This window comes from Austrofundulus limnaeus, unplaced genomic scaffold (genome assembly GCF_001266775.1).
Source record: "Austrofundulus limnaeus strain Quisiro unplaced genomic scaffold, Austrofundulus_limnaeus-1.0 Scaffold628, whole genome shotgun sequence".
Lineage (NCBI taxonomy): Eukaryota > Metazoa > Chordata > Actinopteri > Cyprinodontiformes > Rivulidae > Austrofundulus > Austrofundulus limnaeus.
Window position 1 is genome coordinate 40,544 of NW_013953030.1, and position 21,018 is coordinate 61,561.

General features: G+C 38.2%; 1 protein-coding gene across 1 annotated transcript; it reads left to right on the top strand.

Annotated features, from left to right (window-relative positions):
* The first annotated feature begins 427 nt into the window (after positions 1-427).
* kpna6 (karyopherin alpha 6 (importin alpha 7)) lies at positions 428-20,184 on the top strand. The gene is made up of 14 exons (XM_014027276.1): positions 428-562; positions 3,871-4,004; positions 6,447-6,539; positions 6,702-6,801; positions 7,168-7,262; positions 7,407-7,538; positions 7,624-7,712; positions 7,816-7,915; positions 9,598-9,761; positions 9,845-9,923; positions 11,163-11,288; positions 11,702-11,829; positions 11,985-12,169; positions 14,750-20,184. The coding sequence occupies exons 1-14, from the start codon at positions 559-561 to the stop codon at positions 14,935-14,937; spliced, it is 1,617 nt and encodes a 538-aa protein (XP_013882730.1). The 5' UTR covers positions 428-558; the 3' UTR covers positions 14,938-20,184.
* The last annotated feature ends 834 nt before the right edge of the window (positions 20,185-21,018 follow it).

The following is a 21,018-nucleotide window of genomic DNA, read 5'->3' on the forward strand; positions in this document are numbered from 1 at the left end:
ATATATATATATATATATATTGTAAAATGTATTCATAGTTCTTTGAATTATTGGAACTAGTCTAAACATGTCACAGAAAATCTAGATCTGCTTTTATAGGGTATTTTTTTATCTTTACTTTAGAGTATGAAGAGGGTAAAGTGTGTGGCAAACTGTCTGTGCTGCAAAAGTATGCTAATACGTAACTATAGTTATTAACACTGAGACATGCCATTACAAACATTGCCCATACTGAGCTGCAGGCATCAGAACATTAGAACAAGAGGACAAACATGCACATCTTGAACACTAGTACACCACAAGGTATGTCTAGAGCTCCCTCTTTTTTTTTAGTCCTTTTTGCGTTTTGGTTTTGTTGTTTTTTGACTGGGTGTTGCACTAACGTGGTGTTTTGTGGGGCTGCTGCACCCTCTGGTGGTGGGAAGTAGGTTTTATATTTTCACATTTCCGGTCGACATATTGCTTACTGGAGCAATTTCTGGAAAGCTAGCAGCTGAAAAGGGATTTGAAACTGACAAACATCTTTACAAGTTGATACGCTCAAAAACACCAGACATAATGGGTAAGTTGTTTGGCGTGTCATTTCGGATTGTTTATTTACTTGAAGGTTAAAAACACCCGACTAAAACAACGATTATGCAATCATTCCGTGACTTTTCCTTAGCTACTCGGCTAACTTGTTAGCTAAAGAGCTAGTTAATGTCAGTACGCAGTTGGGCAGGGTTGCGTTTTTGTTGTTTATCAAACTGTTCCATAGTGTTTTTTCCTTGGGATATTTCTCTTTCGTCATGACAAATCAGTCAAATTGCAGCCAGATGGTTTCAACTACGGAAAACAACCAATGCTATTTCTGAGCTAACTTGAAAAAACTTGGCTAAATAGCTTAGCAACGAGCTGTACTATTTTTTGGCCTCAAGCACATTTTTAGACTAAAATTAACATCGTATTGACGCCCTGTCATTATCGTGATCTTTTCACTTGTCTGTCCGATCTGCTCATGCAGTTATTTATATTAAAACAAATGTTACCAAGTGACAGCAAGGAGGAGGTTCTCATGTGCGTTAATGCTAACTATGTTTATCTATAATTTTTGTATATGATAGGCTGCTGTTCTGACCAGTGCCGTTGAACGATTTATTGTCAAGCATCACCCATCAGCTTAAAAGGATTCAAATTGCTTAATTCAAAGAGCTAATTTCAAACAAGTTCAAATTTGTGCTAGCGCGTATAGCTTAGCTTAGCAATTAGCTGTCAGTCAGCCTGACTCATTAGACCCACTGTTACACAACACTCAGGATTTAAAATAGTCATGTTTGTCAGTAGGTTTTTTTTTTTACTCAGTTGCAAACTAGCAGTTAGAGAGTAACATAAACTGCTACATGTTCGATTACTTAGATTGTGGTTGTGTTTATTGTAAGCTCATGAGTCAGAGTGTTGTAATGTTGAGGTTGCTGAGAGGTCCTGTGTTTTCCAGACCATTCCATCTCATTATTAGGCATGACTTTTTTTCTTTCCTTTTTTTTTTTAGCCCAGCATTCTTACTGGATCATAGATACTGATAAACTGATGCTAGGAATGTAACCATTAATCAGTTGTAACTGCTTAAAATGTGAATCAATTCATAAAAATTAATTGATAGCATTGTGCTTGTATAACAGTAAGTTCTGTCTTTAAGACAAACTCAGTGTGATATTTGATAACTTGAGGTCACAAAAGGATTTGTGATGACATTTTTACTTATTTTTAAGTTATATTCTATTACTAATACAGCAGACATTTACAGTTTGATCCAGGAAAGTATGCTAATGTTAAAAGAGAACAATTCATTTTGTTGAAAAAAAAATAGTATGGCTGGGCAATTAATCGGATTTTGATCTTGATTATGATTTGGGTTTTCAACTATCATAAAAACATAATCAGCACCAGTGACCCACGCAACCCTGAAAAGGAAGAAGCGTGTACAAAAAATGGATGGATGATGGATGGATGGATAAAAACATAATGATCGAAGTTCGCAGTTTACACATGTGCTGCTTTGTGTTGTGAATCCTGTGCCACTGCCGGCACCATGCTGCAGGCTCTTCACACAGCCAAAGTTTCACTTTGTCTAATGTTTTCAAAAATATTTGAAACTCTGAGGGAAAAATTATTTAACAGCCATTGTTTATGTTCAATAAATTTATGTTATCAAAGAGAATGAATAATTTTGTTAAATAATCTAGTTCTCAATTTCAATCAAAAAGATTGTGATTATAATTTTTGCAATAATCGAGCAGCCCTACTTAAAGTCAATAATCAAATCTAGTTGAGACAGTTTTTTAGTCTATCTCTAATATAACAACTCAGTGACCACTATGTTAATTGATTAAAAATATTAAGCTCAAAGCTTTAGTCTTAGTTTATTATTATTATTATGATTGTTGTTGTTGTTGTTGTTGTTGTACAGACCATCTCTCTTCCACATTTAGATCCATTAGTTTTAATTATTATTATTTTTTTGTCAAGATTTTTGGTCTCACTCAGTCTAAAACACTTGATGGTAAAAATGTTTTCACAACCAGTAGGACATCTCTCAAAAGCAGCTGGTCATGCAAGCCTAAAACATTTATCATTTAAGGCCTAGCATTCTTTAAAGGATTATATATCGCCTTATGCGCCTGAGTTTAAAACTATAATCATCACATGTGGTGAAATAAGTCAAAGCTGTTTGAGTCAAACCTTGAAAAATATTTTTAAGCATGTTCTGATGCTATATTGTGATGTGTCACACTCTCAGCTAGAGCCGTACAATTGGCTGAATTATAATCGTGTTTTGTAGATTCTTCTTGCACTGTAAATTGAGTTGGCTCAAACGTATTCATTGTAGAAATATATCTAATGAGTATCTCCAAGTTTCATTAAAATGTGACCAGTGGTTCATGAGGTCTTTGGTCGCTGAAAGACAAACACAAAATATTATTGTCCCTCTTTGCCTTTCGGTGGCGAGCAATCGCACTGTACAAGCATGACTGGTCTAGTTAACAAACTCTTCCTAACAGCTCCCATTCTTCAGCTTTGCATGCCCGGTTAAAATACTTTCTGTCAGAGTGGTTGGCTCTGAAATGCCAGTGTGGACATGCAGTCCTAACCACGCTATTTTTATTCCACCTTACCCAAACACCCAGCATGCAGTGCAGTTGAAAACACAGCAAATCCTACAATCATCATAGATCAGTTCGAGCCACCAGCTACGACCAGGTGTTTGTTCATCCCCTCAGCTCTACCATCTGCTACACACTTTCCACAAAGATGGGTGTGCTAAAACACGACCTCAGTTTCTGATGTTTGTTCTAATATTTAACCTGAGAACCCCTCCTGCTGATACACTGAAAATCTTTTGGCACAGGAGGTGGCACCGTTCTGTGTTGGTGGCAGGTTTTTCTGTTCTCCCTCATCATTCTTTTGCTCCCCTGGGTGACTCAGAGACATTCCTTGTGCCTCAAGCAGGTGGATGACCGCACAGAACCGAAGAACGGGCAGTTTGTTTCGGCCACCAATTTACACTAATGCTTCAGTTTGAGTCTATTGAAGAAATATTTGTTCAGACTGGTAGATGACTAGCTTAGCTCTATGTATTTTTAGCCCGTGTTGTCTAGTTTTTGTGAGCTCGTTTTATAAATAGTCCATAGGAATGTCATTTCTTCATCACAGGCTAACATTAGAATAGTCAGGACTCAGGAGTAATGAATGCAAACTTATTAATCCATCACGTTTTCACACACACGTGGGGTCTTCAATCAGCTTACCTCAAATGAGGCAGCTTTTTTTCTCTTCTTCTTCTTCTTCTTCTTGTCTTGATTATAACATATGTGCTTTTGTTTTTCTTATCAGAGCCATCAGCCAGTCCGGCCAAGGACAACTACAGGATGAACCGTTACAAGAACAAAGCACTGAATCCAGAGGAGATGAGGCGCAGGAGAGAAGAGGAGGGCATCCAGCTCAGGAAACAGAAGCGAGAACAGCAGGTAAGCTAAGCTGTCCACCAGAGCTGTGACTCTCAGCTAACCTCATATTTCACTTTAAAGGGGCAATATCATGTAAAATCAACTTTTTTGAGTTTTATATCATGTTATACTCTAAAAAAAAACATGCCCAAAGCCTTGCTTTGATTCATTCATGCATGTTTGAGAAATCCTGCAGTGTTTTTAGGAAGCCATGCTGAGGAGCAAAATGGCAGGTGGGGACCAGAAATGCCTTTTGGGACCAGAAACGCCTCTGGGATGTGTCTTTTTAAGCTGAACTTCCTTGTGGTGGAGTCCCCCGCTCCGCGACTCCGGCAGGCTACGTGCTGAAATGGGTGTGACCGAAGTGGTTGGATTTTCTTAAAGAGACAGAGACCTATTTCAAGGCGTTTAGAAACTGTCAAGATGAGAAGTAAATTGTTTCGGGGATTTTTACAAATATAACTCTTTCATAAGCTGAAAATTTAACATAGTTACTTTATTTTAGTATAAAATTGAAATATAGGCTTGGAAAGCACATAATATCGCCCCTTTTAAATATGATTCTTCCTAGTGTCTGTGGGATGTACTGTAGTCAAAACCCTGGTAGTAATAGTTACTTATAAATAAGTGGTATCAAGCGGCATATAGTCTAATTCAGGGGTGCCCAACATTTTTTGAACCAAGAGCTACTTTTGAAGTCGGCAGTTTGCCGAGATCTACTCGTCCAGTCCAAAACATAAGTTTTCTTCTCCCTACTCCTCACTTCTTTAAAGTAAATAAAACAGAATGTAATGTGTTGCTAGTTTTATTTAATTTAAAGTATTGTCAAACAAAACTATCTACTTAACCATATATTTACCTACAAAAAAAGGAAAAGATAAAATTCTTTCTTAACTCCTGACAGAAACAAAAGAGTGATGCTTGAACTTTTTTCAAAGTCAAAGCACACAATATAAAACTCTCTCGTTTATGCTATTACAAAAAGTGACTTACGATAGTGCAGATTCACAAATCAACAACAACTATTTCGAACCTCAATCTTTGTGCAGCATGCAGGATGTGTGTCATCTGCAGGTGTTGAAGAGCTCAGTCGCTCACTGGTCCGGACTGCTGGCTCCCAAGGGCCATTCAGAGAGTTTCACCTGTTCACCACCTATCAGAACAGACACAAACACGCAGCCACGTTAGGTAGAGAAAGGGCACACCCAAACTGCTAGCTAAATAAATAAATAAATAAATAAATAATAAAGGTGCCAGTCAGTATATAAGACACTAGTCTGGTCTAAAATGTAATAAAAAAATAACATTCAGACACATTGTGACAAGTCTAGAGGAGACAACTTTTTTTATGCAAGCTATATAAAAATAAATGTATGTCTACCTTAGTAGGATTTCTGACACTGAGAGGAGGCCAGGGTCTCATAGGTGGGCAGTATGAGATGGATGAGAGGCGCAGGCAGGTCTCCAGATGATCATCAGTGGATCTGTTCTTGGACTTCATGTGAGAGAAAGCTGAATCAAGTTCAAAGCACCTCTTCTGATGGTGGGATACGTTTCCTCTGACAGCAGACTGCAGAACTCTCCATCCACTTGTTGCTCTGGATTTGATCCCAATGTCATTTTGCAGAGTCAAGACCTCATTTTCAACACCAGAGCAGTCCAGCTGAAACACAGACATGGATTTGGACACATTCATCTATCCTGGTGGACAACTGCACGTCTTTATAGCAGCCACAATCTCACTTTTATTTTTAAAATCACGGAAAAGCACGTCTGCAGCATCAAACGCGTCTTTCATAACTTTGTCATTGCTGAAAGACGGTTTTTTGTGTTGAGGCAGATACGGGGCTGCATTAGCAGCCTTTCCTTAGGAGGGGAAATCCATCTCATAGCGTTTGTGCATTGTTTTGAAAGAAATGCAATTCCACGTTATCCTTTTTGGACAAGCCAAGGCAGCGCTCGAATTACATATGAGTCCTCTTCCCACTCCAGGTGAAAATAATAAGTTTTTATTTGCTGTCTTTAGTTCATTTTTTTCCCGCCTCGCTGCCATTTTTTTTTAACAACGTGACCCTAATCTCGTGAGACCATGTTCGGAGTGCTGTTTCACAACACCCAAAACTCGCGAGACTGGACCGTGTTCAAGAATGCAATGTTAAACAAACATTGAAAAGTGTGCGTTCAAGAATGCAATGTTAAACAAACGTTGCGAAGAGTGCGTTCAAGGCTGCAATGTAAAACAAACAAACGCTGCGTTCTACAAGAGCGCGTTTAAGGCTACTATGTTAAACAATGTTGCGTGCTACCAGCTCCGCGATCCGCGAGACAAATCTAAGAAATTCCCTCAGCTTTACTGTCCATCTTCATCACAGTCTTAAACTTCTTATATTTACTGATATATCTTTGTAGTTTATGTGCTATGAGAATATTTAATCTGACGTCTCACTATGTGGTCTCTCACAGCTCTTTAAAAGAAGAAATGTAGATGTTCTCAACGAAGAAGAAGTCATGTTTGAAAGTCCGCTGGTGGACTCGTACCTAAGTTCTCCAGTAACGGTGAGTGGCTGTTTTTCAGACTGACTGTTGAGAAGCACAGAGAAAAAAGCTCTACATTAAATGTTATGTTTTGTTGTTTGTGGTTTCTTTTCAATTGTCTAGACTCCGATGTTAAAATTAAGATGCTTAAGGATCAATGGTTAAAATGCTTTTCTTTTGCAGGAAGGAGTTATTACCAGAGACATGGTTGAGATGCTTTTTTCAGAAGATCCAGAGCTTCAGCTTGCAACAACACAAAAGTTCAGAAAACTACTTTCTAAAGGTAAACCCCAGAGTGAGCCAGGCTCCAGACCGACTCATACACAATTCTGTTGTCATGTAACCTAGTTGTTCTGACTAAACTAGTAATTTATTTAGTAATATATAATTTTGTTTTAAACATAAATACACAAACTTCTTAATTTAAAAGGAAAATATCAGTGTGGTGTCCTAAGCTAGATGCATGTATTTATTAAAATGAATGTTTACTTTATATGAGGTGTTTTTTAAAGTTGAATTGATGCCCCAAATAGAGATGTAAAAACACCTGAATGGTTCCTTGTTAATGAACAGTCTTTGTGTTTTTGTTCTTAAAGCCCAAATGAAAATCTCTGCTTGTAATTTGAACTTTTTTTTGTTTTTGTTCCAGAGCCCAACCCTCCAATTGATGAGGTTATAAATACTCCTGGAGTAGTGGAGAGATTTGTTGAGTTTCTGAAGAAGAGCATCAACTGCACACTACAGGTCAGTTAATAAAATGTAACTAAAATAAAATGTTGAGCAGGCCCAGAATGCCACTTGGCGATCTCTGGCTTCTGTTCATTTATTCTGCATGAGTTAAAGTTGAATAGTTAAAATGTTTTTAAATGTTTTATTGTGGTGCTGCAGTTTGAAGCAGCTTGGGCTCTGACCAACATAGCATCAGGAACGTCCTTGCAGACAAAGACGGTTATTGAGGCTGGAGCTGTGCCCATCTTCATAGATCTACTGAACTCAGAATTTGAGGATGTTCAAGAACAAGTAATTTATTTTTCTAACGTACATGTTGCAACAAGTTTTTTATGTCTATATGTTTTTTAACATAAGATTGTAAAATTGTCCTCAGGCTGTGTGGGCACTGGGGAATATTGCAGGGGACAGTGCAGTATGTCGGGATTATGTCCTGAACTGTAACATCCTTCCACCACTATTAATGTAAGTTAAATCAGTTTAATCATTTTTAATTACTTTAATGACTCAAAACAAGTGTCAGCTTAATGTATTCTTGATCAAATCTTACTTCTTTTTTCTGTTTCAGGCTTCTGACAAAATCCACTAGATTGACCATGACTAGAAATGCAGTGTGGGCTCTGTCTAATCTCTGTAGAGGCAAAAATCCTCCACCAGCTTTTGAAAAGGTAATAAAGCTGTGAGTTTTGAATATTTGAAAAGTTGAGCAAAATAGTTGAATAACAGTTAGGGGTGGGCGTTTTACACAAAAATGTCCTTTCAAAATAAACTACAATGACAGAAATAGATACTGGGACATTTAGGTGTTTTCTTCAGGTGTTGGTGCAAGATAAAAGTAAACAACTGGAGAAGATGAATAAAAAAACTTTTTGGCATGTCGCTTTAAAGTTAAATGTAAAATAATATTTAAACCTGTTAAAATGCTTATTTCTTTACCTATTTTAATCAGGAGCAATAAATTCAGAGTGTTTTTGCTTGAAATGCCTGTTTCTACTCCACACATCAGTAAGAAAAAGACCACGCTTTTGCCTATCAGGAGTCATGATAGGCAAAAGCGTGGTCTTTTTCTTTTCTTGGTCGTGGTCTTGGTCTTTTCCACTGCTGGCTTTGTACTTCATGTCATAAATATTGCAACGAGCATAATTTTCATCACATTTTGAAAAGTGGAGCCATACTTTTGAATGTTTTCTATCCGCCATGTTTACTCCGTTGTGGCTGCCAACGTCATTACGCTCTTGCGTGATGCTGCATTCAGGTGGAGCATGGAAAACTCAACACTCTTCATTCTTATGGTCACAATGATGCGTTTAGGTACCAAAACATGGTACCGATTGATTTTAAATTAATTGTAGTACCGACAGAATTCGGTCTGTGCCTATAAAAGTACCGAATTCGGTACCCATCCCTAATCAGGACATAATAAATAATCTGATCTTTACTATGTTCTAATTTTATTCTAATCTAATCTAAAGTGCACAAAAATCATACAACAGATTCTGCTACATAATCATTTAATAAACAAAAAGAAGCCTAAACAGATTTAAAATGTCATAATTTCAGCAGAGACTCAGTATGTTTTCAATTGTTATGACAAAAAGCCACTAAAATCTAGCCTGGTAAAAACCAGACCCTTGTCCTTCACTTTGCCTCGTACGAGGGTCTGGACTTTCTATAGGACTTATCTATAGAGAAGCGATTCTTGCTGGAGTCGTGGCCTCTGTTGAAGTGTCACTGTGAAGGAGGCTAAGCTAAGAAGCTAGCCGGAAATCGCGTGTGCTGTGAACAACCCTACCGAGAGGAGAAAAGTACCAAGCCGAACGAGATGCCGGTAAATGAGAGCTGCTGCTTTATCAGACACATTTAATTTAATTTGGAAGCCTTATCAACATGGACTGGCTTCCTTCACTTCCTCCACTGCCATTGCTAAACTAGCAGACACTGCGCAGAAAATCGACGTCGTTCAAAACTCCGCCTTCTGTTTGTTGATTGGCCCAGATAAAATAAACTACAAGCAGACACTGCGCAGAAAATCGACATTCTGTTCTCTGATTGGTTTGGCTAAAAATCTGCCAGTGAAATCCTTGTCTACGGGAGAAATCCCAGACGGAGCACTGAAGGGAAACTAGAATTGAGCAGAACTGTGTAGGAAGGCAAGGGCCAGGCTAACTAAAATCTAAAAAAAAATATTAAAAATAGTTTCCTGTTGTTTGTGACTTAAAAATCTGGTGGTGCTCCCCTCAGCTGCTCTGGCTGAACATTTCTGCCCCAGTGTGTCTGAGCGTCACGGGTAATGCTGGGTTCTTGTTATTTCGGCTCATAAATTATTATGTATTGTGTTGGTGCTGTCCAGGTGTCACCTTGTCTGCCGGTGCTGTCCAGGCTCTTATTTAGCAGTGACCCAGACTTGTTGGCAGATGCCTGCTGGGCTCTCTCGTACCTTTCAGATGGCCCCAATGACAAGATCCAGGCTGTGATTGACTCGGGTGTCTGCAGGCGGCTCGTGGAGCTCCTCATGTAAGTTTGAGCTCATCTCGTTGTTTTCAGTCGCATGAAGTAAAAATAAAACAACAAAACCTGACTTTCATTAAATTCTACAGGCACTCTGACTATAAGGTGGCCTCTCCTGCTTTGAGAGCTGTGGGGAACATTGTCACTGGAGATGACATTCAAACACAGGTGAGTTTTTCTAGTCCCCCTGTCAGACAAACCAAACTTTGGGCGAATAGACGGCGTTTACACCAACACAAGTTAGATTTGTGAAACTTGTGACCTTCACATGTGACAAATAAGATTTAAACTCCATGTTGGATGAGCTTCTTTCAATAAACGCTTCAAGTCTAACCTGAACTGCTTTTTAGTTGGTGTGTTTTATGAATAGATGAAGTTAACCTGCTGTTCTTATGCCTCTCAGCTGACATGAAGCTGTGATTTATTGTAGCAGAGGGTTTTAACAGCTCCATGTAAACAACTTTTATGGTTCTGTGGTGCCAGCCCTAGCTGTGGGCAAAACTGTATCGTGTGTAATTAATCTTCAAAAAAACTGTTGCTGGTTAATATTTGGCACTTTATGATTAGCGCCGCTTGGAAGACTGGGGATTTCCCCGGTAGTCTGCTTGGCACTCGTCCTCTTTCCTAATAATGACTTGCTCACTTTGTTTTCAGAGTCCTCCCTCTGTCACAGACTTTTCTCCCCTCTATCTCTGCCTTTGAGCTTCCCACCTCCATCTCTGTCTGCGGCTCCACGTTTGAAAATCACCTCCTTGTTTTGATTCAAAGACACTAAACATACTGAACTGCACCCTAATTATAAAATCCAGTCCACTAAATATTATAAACTTCTACGATCTCATTGCTTTGTCCCTCTCTCGCTGTCTCTCCATCACCACCAATCTTCATTCAATGTTTGCGTCTTTTTCTTCTTCTTGCTGTAGATTTGTTGGAGCTCGTCAAATAATGTCATGCCTCAGTCATAAGGGAGGTTGGGGGTTGTATATTTGGTGGGATTGGGATGAGACCAAATTGTGGATTGAAATGATTTTTTTCTAAATTATCTGCTTCATGTGACAGATGTTTTAAAAATGCTGTAAATTATTCATCATAACTCTGGTTTTATTTGGTCTATTAACACAATTTAAAAACTGGTGTGGCTTGCAGTCTGTGCGTTTGACACAAAGAATAAAATCTTAGAGAGAGCGCATCTTTCCCACTAGAACATTTGTGATGGTCGGTAGTGTAAGAATGCAAGTGTGACAGTAATAACTGTCCTTTTGACAACCCATAACCAAACAAAATATGGAGTTCTGCTTCAAGGATTTATTTATTTTATTTTTTGCAGTTGCGTTATTCAATGAGTCGTTTCAGTTCTACTAAAATAACCAAACAGAGCACGTTTTAATTTCCCTTCTCTGCGTTTAGGTGGTATTAAACTGCTCAGCTCTTCCCTGCCTGTTGCACCTTCTCAGCAGTGCTAAAGAGTCGATTCGCAAAGAAGCCTGCTGGACCATCTCAAACATCACAGCAGGAAATCGAGCACAAATACAGGTAGGCAGGAAATAACACCTTACTGATGTGGAGGCAGCCTACAGAAATTGAAGCCTTCATATTTGGGAGAGTTCAAATAACAACTAATCATTGGTGTTGTGCTTATTAAGCTGTGACTCATTCATGGGAGACGTCTTTGTTCCATTTTACTCAGTAAATCTGACACATTCTTTTGGACTCAAACATTTGAGGTTTAGTTAATTTGCTGAAAAAGTAGTCTTTAATCTGTTGTGATAGATTGTTTTTGTCATTGATGCTGTCTGTAATTGTTTTTGCTGGTATTATTTGTAAACCAGAGGCAGTTTTTATCCAGAAGCACAGCCGGCTGAAACGTTGACTCGGTTAGGGATCCTGTAATTATACTGAAGCTGCTTTATGAACTTGAGCCATATTGTTTTTAATCCTCTCCACAGACTGTGATTGATGCCAACATCTTTCCGGTGCTGATTGAAATTCTGCAGAAAGCTGAGTTCAGAACTAGAAAAGAAGCAGCCTGGGCCATAACCAATGCCACATCAGGAGGAACACCAGAGCAGATCAGGTTAGACTGAAAGTACATGAGCAGCTCATTCATAATCACACAGACAAATATACTGTATGCACAAGCAGAAAAGAGAAACAAGCCAAAGAGAAGCAGTGTTTAGTGTTGATCAGATAGACGTAACATGTCTGACCTCTGTGTGTGTTTGTGTTCAGATATCTGGTTATTCTGGGCTGTATTAAACCCCTGTGTGACCTGCTGACAGTAATGGACTCAAAGATCGTTCAGGTTGCTCTGAACGGGTTAGAAAACATCCTCCGGCTGGGTGAGCAGGAGGCCAAGCAGGAGAACAACGGCTCCGGCGTCAATCCTTACTGTAGCCTCATCGAAGAAGCTTACGGTATCCTGCACACAAACACGCTCATCAAAACCTGCCTGTTCACCTGACCAAACTAAACATCCTTTATTTATCCTGCATATTATCCTTCTGCACACTTTGTATCATTTTACACATCAAGCATTGAAACATTTAGCCTGTGCAGGAAATGGGTTTTGACTTAAAATGACTTAAATAGTGTTTATCATTTTAGCTAAAGTTTTGCTCATTTTAACCTTTAGCTAGTGTTTTGATTGTGTTGACTTGCAGCTAAGTGTTCAACTTATAGCTTATAATTAGTGTTTTGGGGGGCATTTAGCCACTGTTTTGCTCATTTTAACTGTTAGCTAGCATTTTTTTTCTTTTAGCTACTGTTTTGCTTGTGTTAACATTAGGGCTGGGCGGTATGACCTCAAATTCATATCACAGTATAAATTGAACTCCTTCAAGGTAATGGTATATATCGTGGTAGAAAATTATCATAAAAAGTTAAGATAATGTCAGTTTTAGAGCTTTTTTTTTGCAGAAAAATGTAATCTTAATTAAATCCAACATTTTTGCTTTAATAGCTGCCTGCCAAACAATGAGCTTCTGCCTGCTGAACTTATCAGCTGCTACTCTGCTGCGTGCTCATCATTATCATCTTCATCCTCAGAGCAGAAACTGACTTTACATTAGCAAGATGGATTTACGACAGAATGAACATCCACGTCTTTTTTTTTTAAATAATCTCTGTGGGTAACAATACATAAAAAACTTTTTTTTTTTCTCCCACAATTGGGTGTGAAAAACTACAGTTGTTAAAGCTTCGCTCGGCGCGACGTGCTGCGAGAGGGAGGGAGGAAATGATCCTGCGACACGACGTAACTTTTCAACAGCGGGAGGGGGAAATTTTAGGATTTATTATCTGTAAGTGTTTTAAAACGCTAGAATTTCTTCATATTTCAAACTCCTGCTCAGTTGTCTCTGCACTCGCAGCCCTGTTGACACAGGTGTGATTATGTAATGACGATAGGACGGTAGAGGGTAAATTTCTACCGTAGGCCAACTTCATACCGTTTCTACCGTCTACCGCATATACCGCGCAGCCGTAGATAACATATAGGTAGTGTTTCACTTTTAGCTCATAATTTAGTGATTTTGGGCTTTTAATTAGTTTTATGCTCCTTTTTAGATAGTGTTTTACTTGTTAGCTTGTTATTAGTGCTTTACTTTTAGCTTATAATTAGTGTTATTTTGGGGTATTTGGCTTGTGATTTGCTCCTTTTAAGTTGTTGCCAATGTTTCTTTGTTTTTTGTTTAAGCTAGCATTTTCTTCTACTTTTAGCTAATAGCTAATGTTTTATTTATTTATTTATTTTTTTATTTTTTTATTGGGTGGGAGTAGCTAGTATTTTGCTCCTTTTTAGCTAGTATTTTTCTTGTATTAACTTGTAGCTAGAGTTCTACTTTTAGCCTATAGCTAATGTTTAGGGGGGCTTTTAGCTAGTATTTTACTTCTTTTAGCTTTAGTATTTTTTCTTTTAGCTAGTTGTTTGCTTGTGTTAGCTTATGACTAGTGTTTTTGCAGTGCTTTTAGTAGGGCTGGGCGGTATGACCCAAATTTTATATCACGGTATTTTCAACAATTACACCAGTTTCACGGTATTTGACGGTATTTTTTTTCCTCACAGGTCAGCTGATAATAAAATGTACAAACTTTGCTTATTGACTTTTTTCTTTTACTGCACCTCTGTATCACTGTTTCCTTCCTCTTGTACATTTTTTCTTCTTTGCCTGGTTGTAGACAGTAATCACGCATTTAGGTCAGATCGTGAAGTGTTGAGGAAAAATCATCATCTGGTCTATTGTTACGTGTTAATAAAACTTAAAAGGACGACTCACCTTGCACACCAGTCAACTCCGCTACACTACAAAACTACTTCCGCCCCYGGCTTTTCACAATAGAAGCACACTAGAGTCTCCATGCAATAACGTCTCCATTATAACGTAGCGCGTAACCGTGCATGTCACTGAAGAGTTGTTTACTACATTCAGCGATGATGAAAATGGGATGGTTTTTTTTTTTACATCAGACTATATAAGCAGCTGAAACGCCACCTGCCGCCAGTTGTTCCAACAATAACGTTAGCATGCTAATGGGCTTAGCGGTGCTGCGAGGAAACTTGTCCTCCGGGAAACAGTTCACTGGAGGCCACGACAAAACGTTCTGCACGTGTTCAGGCTATTTACACCGGTATTCTGAAAATTCATATCATAACAAAAATAAAAAACGGTTTTCGGTACAAAACGGTATACTGCCCAGCACTAGCTTTTAGCTTGTGATTTGCTCCTTTTACTTGTTGCTAGTGTTTTTATTTCTTTTAGCAAACATTTTTCTCCTTTTAGGTTATAGCTAGTGTTCAAATTTTGGTTTTTAATAAGTCTGTTTCACCTTATTCAACAAATTTCAACAAACACGATCACAGGTGATAAAACAAAGCCTCAGGTTTTTTTTTATCATTTTACAAAATGTTTCATTATAGTAAATTTTTACCTGTAGGTAATAAGTTTGCTCTGATCAAAGGTTGCCTGTAATGTAATCAAAGTGTTTGTCTGGTTCAGGTCTAGACAAGATTGAGTTCCTCCAGAGTCACGACAACCAAGAGATCTACCAGAAGGCCTTTGACTTAATTGAGCGTTACTTCGGGGTGGAGGATGAAGACAGCAGTCTAGCCCCTCAGGTGGACCAGGCCAATCAGCAGTTCCTCTTTCCTCAGCAGGAGGCTCCCATGGAGGGCTTCCAGCTATAAATCCTCTAAAACCTACCAAACAGACCCTTTATACTCCCCGCATTCTGTGGAAGGTCCTTCAATGCCCGAGTCATGCCACTGTGTTGTCCTCCCTGATCACCACAAGCACACATGAACCTGCCCTTTGGAGGAAATCTTTTGCCCTCTTAAACCTAAAAACTCTCTCTGGTCATTCTTTCCCACCAGTGGACTGACCTCTCACCAACTCTTAACACACCTAGCAGAGGAAGGGATCATCCAACAACCTGTGTGAGTCGGCCCTACCTTACTTAGTTACACACTCACAAACGCACACAGACTTCTTCCTGCCATCGGACAGCTCTTACATCCTGTCACCGGCAGGAACTGGGATTACTTGGTCAACATTTGAAACTACACGTTGTTTTCCCACGAGTCGTTCCTGTTTCCTGGATTCCCTTAGCAGAGTCCCCAGACGTGGTGAAAGACACCCTGTTCTTCACAACAGTCAGGTTTTGTGCAATTCAACATAAATGTACTTTTTGATTTAATTATTTGCTCCATAATCCTTATTTATCTTCTCCTGTTTCAGTGTTTCTTTCAGTTTTTATTTCCCTGTGAGAAGTGTTTGCCCATCGTCAGGTTTAGGGCTGCTCCCCTGAAAGAGGTGTCTTCTCATTTGGGAAAAGCTTTTTGTTTGTGGGGTTGTGAAACTAATCTGAAGGACTCTAAATGGTATCTTGGTAATGTCTTTTTTTAATTAAGACATCTCTTTTTTTTCATTATTATTAAAAAATGTTGGATTGTGGGCTAGTTTTAGATAATCAGCCTTCATCGTTTGCTGTGGTTTAAACTAACAAAGCGTTTGATTTATGAAGTGATATCTGAAGCAAGGCGTTTTGGGGGATTTATGACTGGAGCAGAGCCAGCTGCAGTAGCAAACCAGACTTTTATATTTGCCTGCGTTTGTTGGATTCACCCATTTGACGTAATGGAAATTTCAAAAGAAGCAGCATTTCTAGTGTTTGGATTTCTCTGGTAATGATGAGGCTCTGCTGGGTAGCTGCACCCCAATTGGATCTGGGAGCTGTTTTTTGTGTTATCCCCTCCATGCAGTCACTGGGTATTCCTGACCAATCAAAAGCAGCTGGCAGAGAGACAAACAAAACACAATCGTGTTTGGGGTTGAAAGCAGCCGGCCCATAAATGCAGTGACTTTTCGGTGATGTGAGTAGTGATAGTGTAGTGAACACGGTGGTGTTTTCTGTAGTGGTAGACTTGTTAAATAGCCTACGGCGTTAAATATCACTATGTCTTTGAAGAATGGAAACAACAACCGCTAATGATTTTTGCATGGGACAGCTGTGAGACGTTTGGTGGTTCTTTCTGTAAATAGCCTTTTCTCAGCCCATTTAAGGAAAACCCACTGCTTTAGTGTTTCCTCGTGGGTCTCAGAACATCCGAGTTTAAAAGGAGGCTCCGAGAAGTGGCGACAAAAGAATCAAAGCATCAACAGAGTATATTTGAATTATGATGTATTTGCATTAATATATAAATCTCTATCTTTATGCACACTTGCATACAACACCAGCAGACACTGTGCACACACCTCCCACAGATCAGTGGTTGGAAGCAAATATTAGTTTCCATAAAAAATAACAAATGTTTGATTTTTGTTTATATTAAGTAGAATGTGATAAAAAAAATCTTTAATTTTCAAGTATTTTTTCTTAAAATGGTCCTGGTTCTGTTGTATTTTTATTTAATTCTTTTTAATTGACATAACGAGACGGGTTTTTTGAAGTCTAAAACAAGTTATGGAAACTTTTCTTTGTTTCGAGCCGCAGGACTTAACAATGGTCGAACCCTGACTGGGGATCGGGCTTTGCCCCAGAACAAAGCCGAGTTTTGGGTCGGAGTCGAGGTTTTTATGGTTGAAGTAGAACCTTGGTTGTGTGATTGACTGACAGGCGCTATGTGAGGAAGAGGTCGATTGACTCTAACCAGACTACGTTCTAATCAGAGTCCGGGAGACTGTTCTGTGGATTACTGCCGCAAATCCAAGAAAATGTGAACAAACATTCTTTGTTTTTAAATCTTAGAAAATTTATTTCATTAAGTGTTCTGTACTAGATGTACGTTATTTATAAAGGACTTGAGCATGTTAAAGGCAATGTTCAGCCATATCTACGTGGGTTTCTGTGTGAAAGTTTATCTTTTAGATGGTTTCTCAGTTTGGAAAGTTTATTGCTAACTAGCTAACACCTAGTCTCATCGTCCAACACTGATGAGATGCTGCCGTCTTAAAACTTCAATCTAATTTCGCATTAAATTTACGTAAACTCAATAATTTAAACCCTTATAGTTTCAGGTTCCTCAAACGGCACAAACATTCGGAGATTCCTACCAGACCTGACCCCACAAGTGTGCTACAACTAGCTGCTGCTTTTCTATTTACTATTTACGGATGTAATAATTATGTATTGAGAAATCGATTGAAGCATAAAGGTTTATGTAAAATGTCTGACAATGGATTGATTTTAAGAGGCGATCCACTTTGCCTACTTTTCGATTAGCCGTTAGCTTAAATTGAGTCTTTTCTAGAAGCTATCTACATATTTTGGACACAGAAACCCATTCAGTTAGGCCAAACTATTCCTTAAATTAAGTAGAAATAAGGTGCTGCTACTTGTATTTTAAGGCATTATCTGATGAAATCCGTGTTCTCGCTTTGTATCCCAGGTTTGATGGTATCCACAGAACACGTGCTCCCAGCTGACACCACATGTCGAATCATGAATTAGCAAGAATCATAAAAAAATAACAACAATTTACCTCTACCTAACAGAGAGCAGCATTTAGAACTGAAGTCTTTGATTTAATGACAAGTTCTTTGCTTGGCCTACAAACAATGCCAGAATATATATATAATCTCACATTTCATCGACAAGGAAAACTATTTATATTTCTTAAAATAAAAATGCACTCCTGCTCACTAAAGTGCCAATCTGACCAACAAAGACTGGAAGATCTTATGCTTCTGTCTTTGACTTATAGAATATCTCTTTATATCTTTATTTACTTGAATGTGCACATGTTTTGTGCAAAACATTGCTGCTCTATTTTTCTTATCTTTAAAGTTACATTATTTGCCATGGTTTCTTATGAAAGTGGCATTCTTTTCAGGGGGTCACCTAAATGACAGTCTATCACGTTGGGGTTGGGGGAGGGGTGGTGAATTTATTGGGGGAAATTTTAAAAAAACGGTCTTTTCAGCTACTTTTGTTTATAATAATATTACAATCCCTGCGTTGACTCTTTTTATGGTTTTCACTGTGCATAGCGAAGCTGCAACTGGAATCAGAACTGGTTTCGTGCTGTAAATAAACTTATTTCTATTTCCTGTTCCTTTGTCGAGGTCTGCAGTCAAAAAAAAGGAAAAAAAGCCTGTGCTGACAAGAAGAGGCACAAAGATAATTTTTTGGGGGGTTATATTAAAGCGGGCTCCTGTGGAGACATTACGAAGGGTCAGTATCTTACCTGTTGTATGTAGATGTTTGAACAGACGGGACAAATGAACTAACGGCTAGTCTCAACAGAGCCAAGAACAAAGTGGTTTGCTGTTGTCTTAAAACTGCTTTTGTCTTAAATTTCATAGTTTATGTGAACATAGTGTCATAGACTTTTTAGTTATTTACATAGAAATGTGGGGTTATTACAGGATAAACATCGGCTGTAGCCTGAAGACAAATCTAGCAGGAGGTTCAAAGTATTTCTGCAGAAATAACCACAAAATATAAAACTGACTGGTATACAGTTTTAAATAGTAGCATTTGCTAAATCACTTAAAATTTTTGAGCATCTGGATTGATTTTAAATGGTAGCGACTTGCTTAAACCAATCTAAAAGCTAATGACCAACCGATATTTAAAATGATCCATGCAAATACTTCTAAAACCTTTTATTATACCATCGATTTGGCTTTGTCGTTATTTCTACTGAAAAATTCAAAAGTTTATGAACTAACTCTTGAGATGAAGTGCTAAGTTTCATGGCAGCGCTCCACTTTGGTTAGCTTGTTAAAAAAGCTATCTACAGCAGGTAAGATACTAGTTCTATAACCTCTCCACAGAGACTCACTTTAACATGGCCTGAATATCCACTTAATTGTGGCACATAATGTAAATATGAAAATATTAGCAACAATCGTGATACTAATGCAGACACTTTTCATCAAGTTTACCAAAGGCTGGTCGAGATGATCGACTTCACGCTAACTTTACAGCAGATTGTGAAATTGGTATTTATTGATCAGGAAATGACTTTGTGTAATTTAAGCAAGAAGCCGCATTTTTGTTCAGAGTTTTCGAAAGACTGCGATTAATTATTATTATTATTATTGTTTTTAAAGCAGCCGCTCCGATTAAAAGATCCAACAACTGCTCTCAAACCAGCGGGCGGAGAGTCTGAGGCATCCGCTTGACTTTTTGTTTGTTTTTGTTTTTCAAAGTTTAAAATCTGGGATTCAGAAGTAGTTCAGTGATTTACATTAAAAAGTATTAGAATTTAAATATGTATGTTCTGATATTCTGATTGACAGGGATTCAGATACAAATCTAATCACTTCTAAGAAGTGGAGAAAGCCTCAGTAGAAGTTGTCACAGGATAAATTGATTTAACAGAAGAAGAAATAAAACAGAGGTGGAGAAGCCTTTTCTGCTTTTCTTTTTCCTGATCAGAAGATCCTGGGCTTTTTTCTTTTTTTTTAACGGTGGAGTATAATCATTAGATTACAGGTTTGTCCCAATCGGGCTGAAAGGTGGGGGGACCTGGTAATCTATGGGGGGAGTAAACATCTAAATGTCTCAAATCGAACTTGTCTTCCGTCCTTGACGCTGTCGGTGTCTTCATCGAAATCTAAAGTCTGACTAAATTTATGTTACAAACATTTTAATCCCTTTTCCTGTCCTCATTAACCAGTCCTGACGCGTTCTCCTGTCCGGTCTTCTCATTTCTATTTATTTTTCCTTTTTTCCTAACGACGTCTCGTTCGCTTCAGTTTACCCACATTTGAACTGTGACTTGACTTTACCGACGGTATGAATGAGTGACGAGAAACTAAATACTCTTCAGCTGAACATGACACACAAGCATAAACATGGAGAGAAAAAAAAAACAAAATTCTTACAGGAAACTGCAACATTATTTAAAAAAATGTAAAGACATTGTACTGAATTTAAAGTTGTTCAGAGGAAATACTGTACAAAATAAAGTTATGTTCAAACCCTTTCATGTGTCAATCTCTTGTTTAAAAACTGGAAGTGGAGGGATTTTTGAACTTCTGTCTTACATAAAACTCTAGACGTAAAAATAAACATTGGTAAACCTCAGACGGTTCTGCATCTTATTGAGGAGAACTTTAATTATTTAGAGTCAAAGATTAGGAATGACACTATCAGAGGTACGGCATGGGTTGAACAACTGGGAGATAAAGTTAGAGAGATGGTTTGGACACATCCAGAGGATAGAGATACAGCCCAAATGATGAGGAAGGCCAAAGAGGAGGTAGAAGCAGATGATGGAGGATGATGACTTGCTGTCAGAAGAACTGTATTTGTATAATTCAAAATTCTTCTGAAATTTTTTTAGTTGTAATTTATTGGAAGTGTGTCACTGGAAGTGTGAGAAACACGCTTTCCTTGCTGCGGTTAAGTCATGAATCCACCAGATGGCAAAGCGCTGAAATTCCAATGACGAAGAAGAAACCAGAGGGTTCTTAACCTTTTTGACCTCAGGGCCCAATATGTTCAACTTAAAGTGACGAGGTCCAGTCACACATTACCATATGGATCAAAATGATAATTATTCTAAATCTTGGTTTAAAATTATAATTATTCTAAAGCTTGGTTTAATATGTATTTGCATTATAACTAAATAAAATACAGTTACAGTTAAAGTGAAACTCCTGTCAAATAATCACAAGACATGATTATGACAAACGTTTTTTTGACCACTCAGGCTTATCAACACAAAAATAACATTTTTTACATAAACAACAAAAATAGACAATTCAATAAATAAAATTGTGATAGTAAAATAGATATATTCAAAAATATTTAATGT

What these genes read in the sequence shown, in the direction of transcription:
- kpna6 (XM_014027276.1), top strand. An exon ending in GAGATGACATTCAAACACAG is followed by an intron (nt 9,924 to 11,162) that starts GTGAGTTTTTCT and finishes CTCTGCGTTTAG; the next exon opens with GTGGTATTAAACTGCTCAGC. An exon ending in CCTCATCGAAGAAGCTTACG is followed by an intron (nt 12,170 to 14,749) that starts GTATCCTGCACA and finishes TGTCTGGTTCAG; the next exon opens with GTCTAGACAAGATTGAGTTC.